The 13,197-nt window shown below is 40.0% G+C and overlaps 1 protein-coding gene across 1 annotated transcript; it reads right to left on the bottom strand.

Annotated features, from left to right (window-relative positions):
- Positions 1 to 10,661: 10,661 nt before the first annotated feature.
- Positions 10,662 to 12,139, bottom strand: LOC135230863 (olfactory receptor 7D4-like). The gene has a single exon (XM_064283099.1). The coding sequence runs from the start codon at positions 11,658 to 11,660 to the stop codon at positions 10,662 to 10,664; it is 999 nt and encodes a 332-aa protein (XP_064139169.1). The 5' UTR covers positions 11,661 to 12,139.
- Between the last annotated feature and the right edge of the window lie 1,058 nt (positions 12,140 to 13,197).

The raw sequence follows: 13,197 nt of genomic DNA, 5'->3' as shown, positions 1-13,197 counted from the left end.
GAAGTTAAAGTGAGGGCATTGATTGAGAAGAAATGGGATCCTGAAATTTGGGATAGGGACATGTGGGCAAATAATCAGGGATCTGGAGACATTGAGCCTCTGAATTCCATTGAATCACTCCTGTCAAGAGAACCAGCCCTGTTACTTCCATCTGAATGCATTATTCCCTGCTTGTCTGCTAAGCCAACCTCCTCAGTGAAACCACTATCTCCTCCACCCTCACCTGAAGATATTAATGCAGCTGTGTCTGAAGAGCGTTTGTCTGAGATGTTTACTGGTTTGGCATCTGAATCATCCTCTGGTGAATCGTCTGGGATGGTTCCCCTGCCAGACATTGCTGAATGTTACCAGGACCAATACTGACCACCTATTTTTGCTTCTAGACCTGTAACTAGACTTAAGTCTCAGTGATCCCCAAAAGGGGAATTACAAAGTGTGTTCCAGAAGGAGGTACACTACACTCCAAAAGAACATGTTAAGTTTTCTAATATGTACAAACAGAAACCTGGGAAATATATGTGTTAGAATGCCTATTAAGGGTGTGGGATAATGGTACAAGGAACATAAAGTTAGATTAGTTTGAATTAATTGATATGGGCCCACTAAGCACAGATTCTTCATTCAATGTTTCAGCTCAAGATGTTGGGAAAGGATCTAACAGTTTCTTTGGTTGGTTCACTGAAGCATGGATTAGGCAGTGACCTACACTGAGTCAAGTTGAAGTACCAGGCCTGCCTTGATATACCTTAGACGAAGGTATCCAAAGGCTTTGGGAAATTGGCATGTTAGAGTGGATTTATCAGGTTAGACTTACAGACTCACACATGAAGTGGCTAGAGGACACACTTTTTACTACAATGGTAAGGGATTTGTGAAGGAAGCCTCAACATCCTTGAAGACTGCTGTGATTGTTATTTTATGTAAGTCATATTTGACAGTGGGAATTACCCTAACTGAGTGAAGACACCTAATTACAATGGGGCTGATTGAGCCCCATGGTGGTAGGAGCCAAATGGATGCACTCAACTGAAAAAGACAAGGTGGGCATGGTTACCAAAATGACAGTGGAGTCAAAGCAGTAATCAGAACAGTCTGACTCATATGAACTTACGGTGTTGGCTACTTAGTCATGGTATGTCTAGGAGTGAAAGAGATGGAAAATCTACTAAATACTTACTTGAACTGTACAAGCAGAGGAATTCTAGGTAAAGTGAACAGCAGTCTAACTCAAATTGCCATATAAGAGAGTCATGGCCCCTCAATCAATTCCAAGACTTGAGCCAGTTTACAGACCCACAGGGGATACCAAGTCCCCCTGATGAAGGACCCCACTATACTGTCAAAAACATATACTGTTTATCTTTCTCCCCACCACGCCACATGTCTGTCAGTTTGTCGTACTCTGGTGGCTTGCACATTGCTGTGAATGTTGGAGGCTAAGCCACTGGTATTACAAACACCAGCAGGGTCACCCATGGTCAGCAGGTTTCAGCTGAGCTTCCAGACTAACAGAGTAAGAGGAATGACCTGGTGGTCTACTTCTGAAAAAATTAGCTAGTGAAAAGCTTCTCAATAGTCTGATATAGTGCCAGAAGATGAACCCCTCAGGTTGGAAGGTACTCAAAATATGACTAGGGAAGAGCTGCCTCCTCAAAGTAGACAGACAAGAAAAAAAAAACAAACCCCTGCCACTGAGTTGATTCCAATGCATAGTAATGTTATAGCACAGAGGAGAACTGCCCCCATAGAATTTCCAAGGAGTAGCTGGTGAATTCAAACTGTCCATCTTTTGGTTAGCAGCCTGAGCTCTAGTCGACCTTAGTGATATGGATGGAGTCAAGCTTTCAGGACCTTCATTTGCTGATGTGGCATGACTCAAAATCAGAAGAAACAACTGCAAATATCCATTAATAATAAGAACATGAAACGTATAAATTATGAATCCAGGAATATTGGAAATAGTCAAAAGTGAAATGAAAGGCATAAACATCAATGTCCTAGGCATTAGTGAGCTGAAATGGACTGGTATTGGCAATTTTGAATAAGGCGATCATATGGTCTACTATGCTGGAAATGACAAATTGAAATTAAAGACGTTTACCAACTCCTGCACTCTGAAATTGATCAAACATGCAACCAAGGTGCACTTATAATTACTGGTGACTGTAATGTGAAAGTTAGAAACAAAGAAGGATTGGTAGTTGGAAAATATGGCCTTGGAGATAGAAATGATACCAGAGATCACGTGGCAGAATTTTGCAAGACCAACTACATCTTCGTTGCTAATGCCTTTTTTCCCCAAACGTAATCTGTGACTATAGAGGTGGACCTTGCCAAGCAGAATACACAAGAATCATACTGACTACCTCAGTGGAAAGAAATGATGGAAAAGCTCAATATTATCAGTCAGAACAAGACCAGGGGCCGACTGTAGTACAGACCATCAATAACTCATATGCAAGTTCAAGGCGAGGTTAAAGAAAACAAGAACAAGTCCATGAGAGCCAAAGTACGACTTTGAGTATATCTCATATACCACCTGAGTTTAGACACCATCTCAAGAATAGATTTGATGCGTTGAACACTAATGACCAAAGACCAGATGAGTTGTGGAATGACATCAAAGACATCATACATAAAGAAAGTAAAACATCACTAAAAAGACAGGAAACAAAGCCCAAAATGGATATCAGAAGAGAATCTGAAACTTGCTTTTGAACATATAGTAGCTAAGGTGAAAGGAAGAAATGATGAAGTAAAAAGTTGAACAGAAGATTTCAAAGGGTGACTGGAGAAGACAAAATAAGTATATAATCAAATATGCAAAAACCTATGGTGTAGTGGTTAAGCGCTACAGCTACTAACCAAGAGGTTGGCAGTTCGAATCCACCAGGCGCTCTTTTGAAACGCTATGGTGCAGTTCTACTCTGACCTATAGGGTCACTATGCGTCGGAATCAACTTGATGGCAGTGGGTTTGGCTGAAAGAGATCCATATTTGTGGACATTCCAAAGAAAGATAATCCAACAGAATGCAGAAATTTTCAAACAATATCATTAATGTCACAAACAAGTAAAATTTTGCTCAAGATCATTCCAAAGTGGTTGCAGCAGTACACTGACAGGAAACTGCCAGAAATTCAAGCTGGATTCTGAAGAGGGTGTGTTACGAGGGATATCATTGCTGGTATCAGACAGATCTTGGCTGAAAAGAGGGAATACCAGAAAGATGTTATCTTAGTTTTCTGGTACTGCCAATACAGAAATACCACAGGTGGATGGCTTTAACAAGCAGAAATTTATTCTCTCATAGTCTAGTGGGCTAGAAGTCTGAATTCAGGGCAGCAGCTCCAGGGGATGGCTTTCTCTCCCTGTCAGCTCTAGAGGAAGGTCCTTCTCATCAATCTTCCCCTGGTCTAGGAACATTTCAGTGCAGGGAACCCTGGTCCAAAAGATGCACACCACTCCCAGCTCTGCTTTCTTGGTGATAGGAGGTCTTTTCAGATTCTGCTTCCAGGTTTCTTGGCCTCTTGGCCCCTCAAGCCTCACTGCCTGCATCTACCATGCTGGGGCAAGTGTTCTAAAGCTCTGTAGCTCAGCCGATAAGTGCATGGAGGCACCCCGCTTTGACAGTAAAATTCAGCTGGAGGACACACAGCTCTCTTGCTCTATGGGTTTTATTTAGCACATACTGTAAAACCCTGACAATCATAATATTCTGTATTCCCAACGTGTAGAATACTTGGGTCTAGAAACCAAGGGGTAAAAGTATAAATGACGCAACATAAAATCACTCCCAGTGACACACTTGAGGAGTTTGTGCTTCAGGTTTCCTCCACTCTGGCCTCTTCAGGTTTAGAGGTCTTAATTCATAAAGGGAAAATTCTTCCACTTTACATTCCCACCAGATTTATCTCCACATTTTCACCAATACTGTTATTTTCTCTTTTATTATTTCTTTTATTATCAAAATCATCCTCATGGAAGTGAAGTGGTATCTCAATGTGGTTTGATATGAATTTCTTTAATGACTAATTATGTTGAGCATTTTTCATGTGCTTCTTCACCCTTTGTATATCTCTTTTAAAGAAGTGTCTATTCACATCATTTGCCCAGTTTTTATTACGTTATTTGGATATGGTTGTTGAATTGTAAGAGTTTCTTTTATTCTTTTGTTCCCTTTTATATCATTTTGTTATCTTCCACCATAATACTGCTGAACTAGTATATTGGGACAACCCTATGGTACAGCCAGAAGTAAACTAACTGTGGAGGCATCACAGTCATGTGAGACTGCCTGGGATGAGTCCTTATTGCACATGTTCATTTGACTTGGTTCATTTTCCTAAGCCGGATTTCCCACTTTGATGTTGAGTCTGTAAGCTAGTAGATATTTATCCTATAACATTAATTATCCCCTTAATTTTTGCCTAAAGGCAAGGGCAAGGATGGCATTTTCTATAATTATCTTTTAGGTCTCGTTGCTTTATAATAATATTCAAGTTCTTTATTTCCTTACTGGCATTTTTGTCTAGATGTTCTAATCATTTTTGAAAGTTGTCTATTGAAGTCACCAACTATTATTAAAGAATTGTCCATTTTCCCTTCAGTTCCATGTTTGCTTCATATATTTTGGTGCTCTGTTGTTAGGTAGGAATACCTGGTGTAGTAGTGGTTAAGAGCTATGGCTGCTAACCAAAAGATCGGCAGTTCGAATCCACCAGGTGCTCCTTGGAAACTCTATGGGGTGGTTCTACTTTCCCTAAGGGATGTGCTAATGCTACAAGGGATGTGTTAATGCTATCAATAGCTGTGACTCTCAAAATCCCATTGTGACAAAAATGGAATGTATTTTGGTTAAGCAATCTTTGGCAGATCATGGAAGCAGAATAAGGTCCCTACTTCAAGAAAAAGAATGCAGTCATTAGTAACTTTGCTAATGAAAAACCAAGCAGTGTGAATGCTAAAAGCATCCGTTAGAATTTGTTGAGGATAGAAGGTCACTGCAGACCTCCTGGAGCATGACCGAGATGGAGGTAGAAAGACTCCAGATCAGGTTCGTTGAGGAGAGAGTAAGCAGTGTGGAAAAGAAAAAAACAAGTGCAGAACAAATATTTAAAAGTTTGGAGCAATATTCAAAGAGGAATGGGGGTGATGAGTGAGTCTTATTTACATTGAAAGATATGGGAATATGTTTAACTACATTGCAAATTATAAACTTGCATGAAGACATTGGAACATACAGGATAAAGAAGGGATAAGTGATAGTGTAAAATACTAATACATCAGGAAACCCTGATGGCATAGTGGTTAAGTGCAACAGGTGCTAACCAAAGGATCGGCAATTTGAACCTGCCAGGCACTCCTTGGAAACTCTGTGGGGCAGTTGGATCAGGAATGGATTGAATCCAAAAGTCAGGTGGATATTTTCAAGAGACATTCATCGATAAAATAATTGTGTACAATGGTGGCTGATATTGTGATGGATGGCTACAGTGTCCAGTGAGAGCATATGTCTGGTGGGGACACTATAACTGAGAACTGAAGAATCATGGGTAGGATTCAGCCAAGAGTCATCTCTTTCTAACTCTAGACTAAGCACTATTTTCTCCCTCTATCTGGGCAATTAATTGATTACATTGCCACAAGTGCAGACTGATGAATGCCAAACCATTATATTTGACATCTGAAATGATAGCACCAGTGAGGAATTCTGTGGTCTCCAATAACTCAACCATTCCTAATAATAAGCTGATGTTTTGTTGTTCTTGTTGCTGTTGATAGGTGCCATCGAGTCGATTCCGACTCATTACCAGCCCTATTCACAGCAGAATGAAACACTGCCCAGTACTGAGCCATACTTACAATCGTTGTTATGCTTGAGTGCATTCTTGCAGCCACTGTGTCAATCCACCTCATTGAGGGTCTTCCTCTTTTCCACTGACACTATAATCTGCCAAGCATGATGTCCTTCTCCAGGGACTGATCCCTCGTGACAACATGTCCAAAGTATGTAAGACTCAGTCTTGCCATCCTTGCCTCTAAGAAGCATTCTGGCTGCACTTCTTCCAAGACAGATTTGTTTGTTCTCTTGGCAGTCCATGGTATATTCAATATTCTTTGTCAACACCACAATTCAAAGGCATCAACTCTTCTTCGGTCTTCCTTATTCATTGTTCAACTTTCACATGCATATGATGTGATTGAAAATACCATGGCTTGGGTCAGGAGCACCTTAGTCTTCAGGGTGACATCTTTGTTCTTTAACACTTTGAAGAGGTCTTTGCAGCAGATTTACCCAATGCAATGAGTCTTTTGATTTCTTGACTGCTGGCTTCCATGGCTGTTGATTGCGGATCCAAGTAAAATGAAATCCTTGATAACTTCAATCTTTTCTCCATTTATCATGATGTTGCTCATTGGTCCAGGTGTGAAGATTTTAGTTTTCTGTGCTTTGAGGTGCAATCCATACTGAAGATTGTGGTCTTTCATCTTCCTCAGTAAGTGCTTCAAGTCCTCTTCACTTTCAGTAAGCAAGGTTGTGTCATCTGCATAACACAGGTTGCTAATGAGTCTTCCTCCAATCCTGATGCCCCATTCTTCTTCTGGTATTATTTGTTCAGCATACAGATTAAATAGGTATGGTGAAAGACTACAACCCTGACTCACACCTTTCCTGACTTTCAACCAGTAGTATCCCCTTGTTCAGTCCAAACAAACGCCTCTTGATCTATGTAAAGGTTTCTCATAAGCACAATTAAGTGTTCTGGAATTCCCATTCTTTGCAATGTTTTATCCTCCCTTAAATGTTGTGTCTCCTATTTTCCCTGTCTCCTGGAATATTAAGGCCATCAACTACTGCACCTTTTAGACCAGTGGTTCCCAACTTGGGCTATTTTGCCCCCTAAGGAACAATTGGTAATGCCTTGACACACTTCTGGTTGTCACAAATGAAGAGTAGAGTTCTGGCATGCAGTGATTAGAGGCCAGGGATGGTGCTAAACATCCTACAATGTACAAAATAGTTCTCCACAACAATGAATTATCCAGCCCAAGATGTCAATAGTGCTTAAGTTGAGAAACACTGGTCTAGACTGTTAAACAATAATATTAAAAATATTATCTAAAACATCCCAGCCGTTTTCTATTATTTCACCATGTTCTTGAAAATGTTATTTAAAACAAATCTCACAATCTTTCTCTATTCTTTGGTGCTTCTTCTTCTTTTTTTTTTTTATGGTCCTTTCTGTAATTCTAAAGTTTTTATTGGTTCACTTGTTTATCTTTTTTCTTCCCCAATGGAATGTAAGCTATATAAGGACAGGATCTATTTTTTCTTCACATCTTTGTTCCCAGCACCTAACACATAGTAGATTCTCAATAAACATTCCTTCTATAAAATGAATGTATCACTTTGATGGCTATGAGGGTGGTGAAGGAGGAAGACTGGTATTCACCAACTAGATGGTAGACAAGAATTACTTTAGGTGAAGGGAAGCACAATGCTTAATACAGGGGAAGTCAGCATGACTGGAGTAAACCTAAAGCTAAGGAGTTTCCATAATGCAACGAAACACTTAGAGGGACAGAGTAGCAGGGGCAGGGGTCTGGGGACCATGGTTTTAGGGGACACCTAGTTCAACTGGAATAAAAAGTTTATTAAGAAAAGATTCTGCATCCCACTTTGGTGAGTGGCACCTGGGGTCTTAAAATCTAACAAGCAGCCATCTAAGATGCATCAATTGGTCCCACCCCACCTGGAGCAAAGGAGAATGAACACCAAAGACACAAGGAAAATATGAGCCCAAGAGACAGAAAGGGATACATAAACCAGAAACTCCATCAGCTGGAGACCAGAAGAACGAGATGATGCCCGGCTACAACCAATGACTGCCCTGACAGGGAACACAACAGAGGGTCACTAATGGAGCAGGAGAAAAGTGGGGTGCAGAACTCAAATTCTAGTAAAAAGGCCAGGCTTAATGATCTGATTGAGACTAGAGGGACCCCAGAGGTCATGGCCTCCAGACTCTCTGTTAGCCTGAATCTAAAACCATTCCCGAAGCCAGCTCTTCAGACCAAGATTAGACTGGAGTATAAAACATAAAACGATACCAGTGAGGAGTGTGCTTCTTAGCTCAAGTAGATACATAAGACTAAATTGGGAGCTCCTGTCTGGAGGCGAGATGAGAAGGCGGAGGGGGACAGAAGCTACACATGGGAAATAGAGCGTGGAGAGGAGAAGTGTGCTGTCACATTATAGGGAGAGCAACCAGGGTCCCAGAACAATGTGTGTATATGTTTTTGTATGAGAAACTGACTTGAACTGTAAACTTTCACTTAAACCACGATAAAAAAGAAAAAAAAAAAATGAATGTACCAGTAAATCTCCTGGAAGTCTAAGATTGAAAGAGACTGAAAATAAAACAAATAGGACAGATATTCTCCCTATGGTAATTAAAATTTTACAAATACACTATTTTTTTTCCAAATACTACTAGGAAGCAGTCCCAATGATAAGTACACTCAAGGTAACAAGTTGTACAGGGTAAATCTGGAACTCCTGGGGTGTTTTAATAAATTATTCAACATAAAAAATCACAGAGAGGGCGGGCACTCTCCTTATCTACTTGTTTCCTATACAGTTATGGAAAGGAGGTCGTTACTGGAGGAGACTAGGAAAACAATACCAAACATTGCTTTATAAAATATTTATGAAAGATTTTTGATAGGACCTGGAGCACTGCCCAACCTCAATATCATTAGAGATGCCATATATTCAAATGATCTAAGATTGCTCTGACCAAACGGACTCTGTCTGTAATACCTCACTCTCTGAAACTGGATTTGGGTGACGAATGCACAACTAAATAAATTTGCTAAAATCATTGGATTATAACAATGGGACTATTTCATGGTATGTAAACTGTACCTCTGTAAAGTTGTCCAAGCTACATTCAGAAAGTTTTCGATAGAATCATTCAAGGTGAGTTGAAAATGTTTACTTTTGTTTACAACAGTTTCTAGTACACATCAGTATGATTATGCTTACTACTTGGAATTGAAATCTTTTTTTTCTCTTTTTTAATACCTCTCTGCCCTCCTCCTCACTTTGTACAAAGTAGATAATAAGCTAACCAATTAAGATTTTTCAGTAAATTATTTCTTCTTTTTTTAGTTTTGTATCGGCCACAAAGAGCCCAGTTCCTTTCATGTCTCCCTTAATACCTGTTGGTCTTTATCAACTGTCCTAGTTTTGGTTCCCACAGAAGCAGACACTGAAACAAGGATTCAAGTGCAAGCAATTTACTTGAAGGAGCAAGGAATATGTATGGGAGAGTGGAGAAGTGACACAGGAAAGAAAATACATCCAGTAAAGTGTGCATTAAGTCAGCTACCACAGTGAGTGAGCAGAATTTTCAACCTGTGGGGAGATTTTGGAAAATGTGCAAAACCCACATCTAAGAATTACCCCCAAGTAAAGAGGTAAATCCCACACCTCTCAGTGAAGGCTACCCCAGAAATAAATAATTACAGATCACATTTGCTACTATGCATTTGGCAAAGTAGGTTCCAGCTGGTGCTGTCCATAGGCAGTCAGACTGGGGTACAATAGAGATGGTGAGAGGACCCCAGGGAATGTGATAGGAGCATCTACTACTCCACCAATCACTGGCCGGACTCAATTCTACCAATATTCTTCTCAAAAAATGAATATCTGAATGCATTCCACAAGTGTGTAACTACCTTTCCTGATGACACCTCCAGAGAGTCCCAGAAAATTAAACCACTTGTGGGAACAACTCTTATTCCACTGTATTCAATACTACATTGTTTTACTATCTTGGGGAGTATATCTAAAAACTGCAATGATGAGACATAAAGGTAAAATAAAATATGGAATTGGAGAAAGTAAGGAAGAAAGAAAGGGGAAAAGAAGGAAGAAAAGAACCAAGAAAGGACCACAGAGAATGAATCAACATCTCAGGTTATCCAAGGCAGTATATTACTATGAATCATCTGCAAAAACCATCTATCAAATCTAGATTACCACCCTTGAACTTGAAAACCACATCATTGTTCTTATACAAAGTAGGATAGCAAAGTATGGTTGCCAGTTTGAAACCATCCCAATCTCAGACTCTTCTCTGAAAAATGGGGTGAATGAGAATATAGCTCAAAGAAATATTGCCATGGTTAAACGAAATCATATGTGTAAAGCAGTAACGACAGTCCAGATGGGGAAAGCAGTTTGTGATGACTGTTGTATGATTTTGATTTTATTTTGTTCAGGGAAAAACACATGCATAACCAAATGAAGGTGAAATGCATCAATGGTTGAGAGATTAACTTTTGGGAAAATCATGTCTGCACTTAACAAGATAAATGATGTCAATCTAAGGTTGGATTTTCTAGGAATGGCTCTAAGAAAGCTGATCAAAGAAAGAACTTTATGGACAGCACACAGGAAAGAAGAGTCAAAAAAAATTACTAAGTCAAAACGGTACAATAACAAGTAGAAGGCCAATTATAGTTGCTTTGGGATTGGAAGAAACGGTGCATGTCTTCTGAGGAAGAAAAAAAAAATTGGGATATTTAAATTCATGATATTTGGCTTTGGGGACTGTGAAGCCCATTTAGCCCTGAGGCCAGTGGCCATTATCATGGACAAAAAGCTGCTCTACAGAGAAGCCTTCCCAGGGCTCCCTTCACATCCTTATTCCTTAGGCTGTATATGAAGGGGTTCAGCATGGGCGTGACCACAGTGTACATCACTGAGGCAACAGAGCTTCTCTGGGAAGAATGGGTCACAGCAGAACTGAGGAAAACCCCAAGACCTGTCCCATAGAACAAAGAAACCACGGATAGGTGAGACCCACAGGTGGAAAATGCCTTATACTTGCCCCCAGCAGAGGACATCTTCATTAAGGAGGAGACAATCTGAGAGTAAGAGAAGAGGATCCCTGAGAGGGGAAACACACCCAGCAGGGCAGTCAACACATACAAGAAGACATAATTGATGTGGGTATCAGAACAGGCCACTTGGATAGTCTGAGTCAGTTCACAGAAAAAATGTGGTATTTCAGTGTCTGTACAGAAGTTCAGCCGTGTGATCAAGACAATATGAAGCAGGGAGACCCAGAAAAAGATGACCCAAGACACCAGAACCAACAAGACACAGAACCGGGGGCTCATGATGACTGTATAGTGCAGGGGGTGACAGATGGCCACAAATCGGTCATAGGCCATCATGGTCAGGAGGAAATTGTCCAGTCCAGCAAAAATCATGAAGAAATACTCCTGAATGAGGCATCCTATGTACGAAATGTGTTTGTTCTGTGTCTGGATGTTCACCAGCATCTTTGGGACCGTGGTAGTAACGAAACAGATGTCAACAAAGGACAGGTTGGAGAGGAAGAAGTACATGGGGGTGTGGAGGTGAGGGTCAGAGGTAACCGCCAGTATGATGAGTAGGTTCCCAAGCACAGCGACCAGGTACATAGACAGGAAGAGTGCAAAGAAGAGGGGCTGAAGTTCAGGATCCTCTGAGAGGCCCAGCAGGAGGAATTCTGAAAATTTTGTTTGGTTTTCTGCTTCCATGTATTTAGTGTGTAGGCTGGAGAAGGTAAGAGCAACATTCAATGAACTGCCAAATGGCATCTCAGCTAGTCATCACCTTTACAGTACCACCTGCATTTTGTTATTAAGTCCTTCCATTGACTGTGACTCTCAGTTACAGGTAGCCCTTTTCATTTTAAACATATATAATTATTCAGACACTTTAATTCAGCAGAAATTTCTCTTTTTAGCTTCTATTCACTGGTTCTAATTATCCTATTTGAATCTATACTCATAAACCAATTTTCAAGCTAATTGGAAACATGTAATGTGAACTCCCAAGTATGATCTTTTCCCTGATAATCTCCATGCCTCCTCCATTCTGGTAACTCTATGTTAGTGATTAAAGGTCATCTGAGCTGAAAATCCATGTCTTAAATGTGACCTGTCACATCCTAATGATGTAACAGTTGACTTTTTGTGCCTTATTTTTTTTGTTTTTTAAAAAATCTGGTTATTGCTATTACCTTCTTTGCAAGGTTTAGAAATGCCTTTGTGAACAGGAGGATCTGTTTTAAAAATAACCCCCGCCCCCCCCAAAAAATCCAAACCCATTGCCGTTGAGTTGATTCTAACAAAAACAACTCTATAAGACAAAGTAGAACTGCCCTACCATGTTTCCAGGTCTGGTATGCTTAAGGAAGAAGACTGCCACATCTTTTTCCTGTGGAGTTGCTGGTAGATTCAAACCGCTTACCTTCTGGTTCACACTAGAGTGTTTAGCCACTGTGGTACCAGGGCTTCTAATTAGTAATAGCTATTATCTTTTTTTTTTTTTTTTTTTTATCGACGGCAATGGGCTTGGGCTTGGCTTCTTCATTATTATTATTAATCTATTCTTTTTATGATAACTATTTTAGATACATAATTCTCCAAAGCTACAGTATAAAGCTGTGATTTCAAAAATGAGGGTTTGAATCATACTGCCCAGAATAGAATTTTGGCTTTACCAACTTACTATCTGATGTGACCATGAGAAAATTACTTAATCTCTCTTAACTGCAGATACCACCTTCTCAAATGAGAGTGCTAAATATTCCCGACATAATGAGATCGATGAGTGAATTAAATGAGATGATGCATGTCATTTTTCTAGTGGTGTGCCTGTGATATAGAGCAGGCACTTGATAATTGTGAGCTTCCGTTGTTTTTTTTTTTTTTTCACTATCACAATAAACCTGCCTTGCATGTCCATCGTTTATCAATAGCTCCTTTAAACTATGGCAGCCATAAAGCAAGGATGGAATTGTGATAAGTATAAACAAAACAGGTCTGTTACCTCTTTTGATCTCCATGCAGCTCTTCCAATTAGTGAAGATCCCTATGGCTCCTTATTGCAGAAACCACCTGCCAAATGGTTTCTTCCAAGAAGGGGAAAGGCCAAGTGGACTCTGTAAATAAGAGGAGGAAATAGACGAGCACACCCATTGAAATGAAATACAAACTATGTGTGTACTCATGTGTACATCCTCTTGAAGAAGGATGTGTTGCACTAAAATCAGTGGAGTTTATTACAAAGTATAGGATGGATAAACTAGATTAAAATATCAAAAACTTCTATACAGCAATTATACCAAAG

Source organism: Loxodonta africana, chromosome 3 (genome assembly GCF_030014295.1).
Source record: "Loxodonta africana isolate mLoxAfr1 chromosome 3, mLoxAfr1.hap2, whole genome shotgun sequence".
NCBI lineage: Eukaryota > Metazoa > Chordata > Mammalia > Proboscidea > Elephantidae > Loxodonta > Loxodonta africana.
Note: the sequence above shows the minus strand (reverse complement) of the source record. Positions and strands in the feature narration are given on the sequence as shown.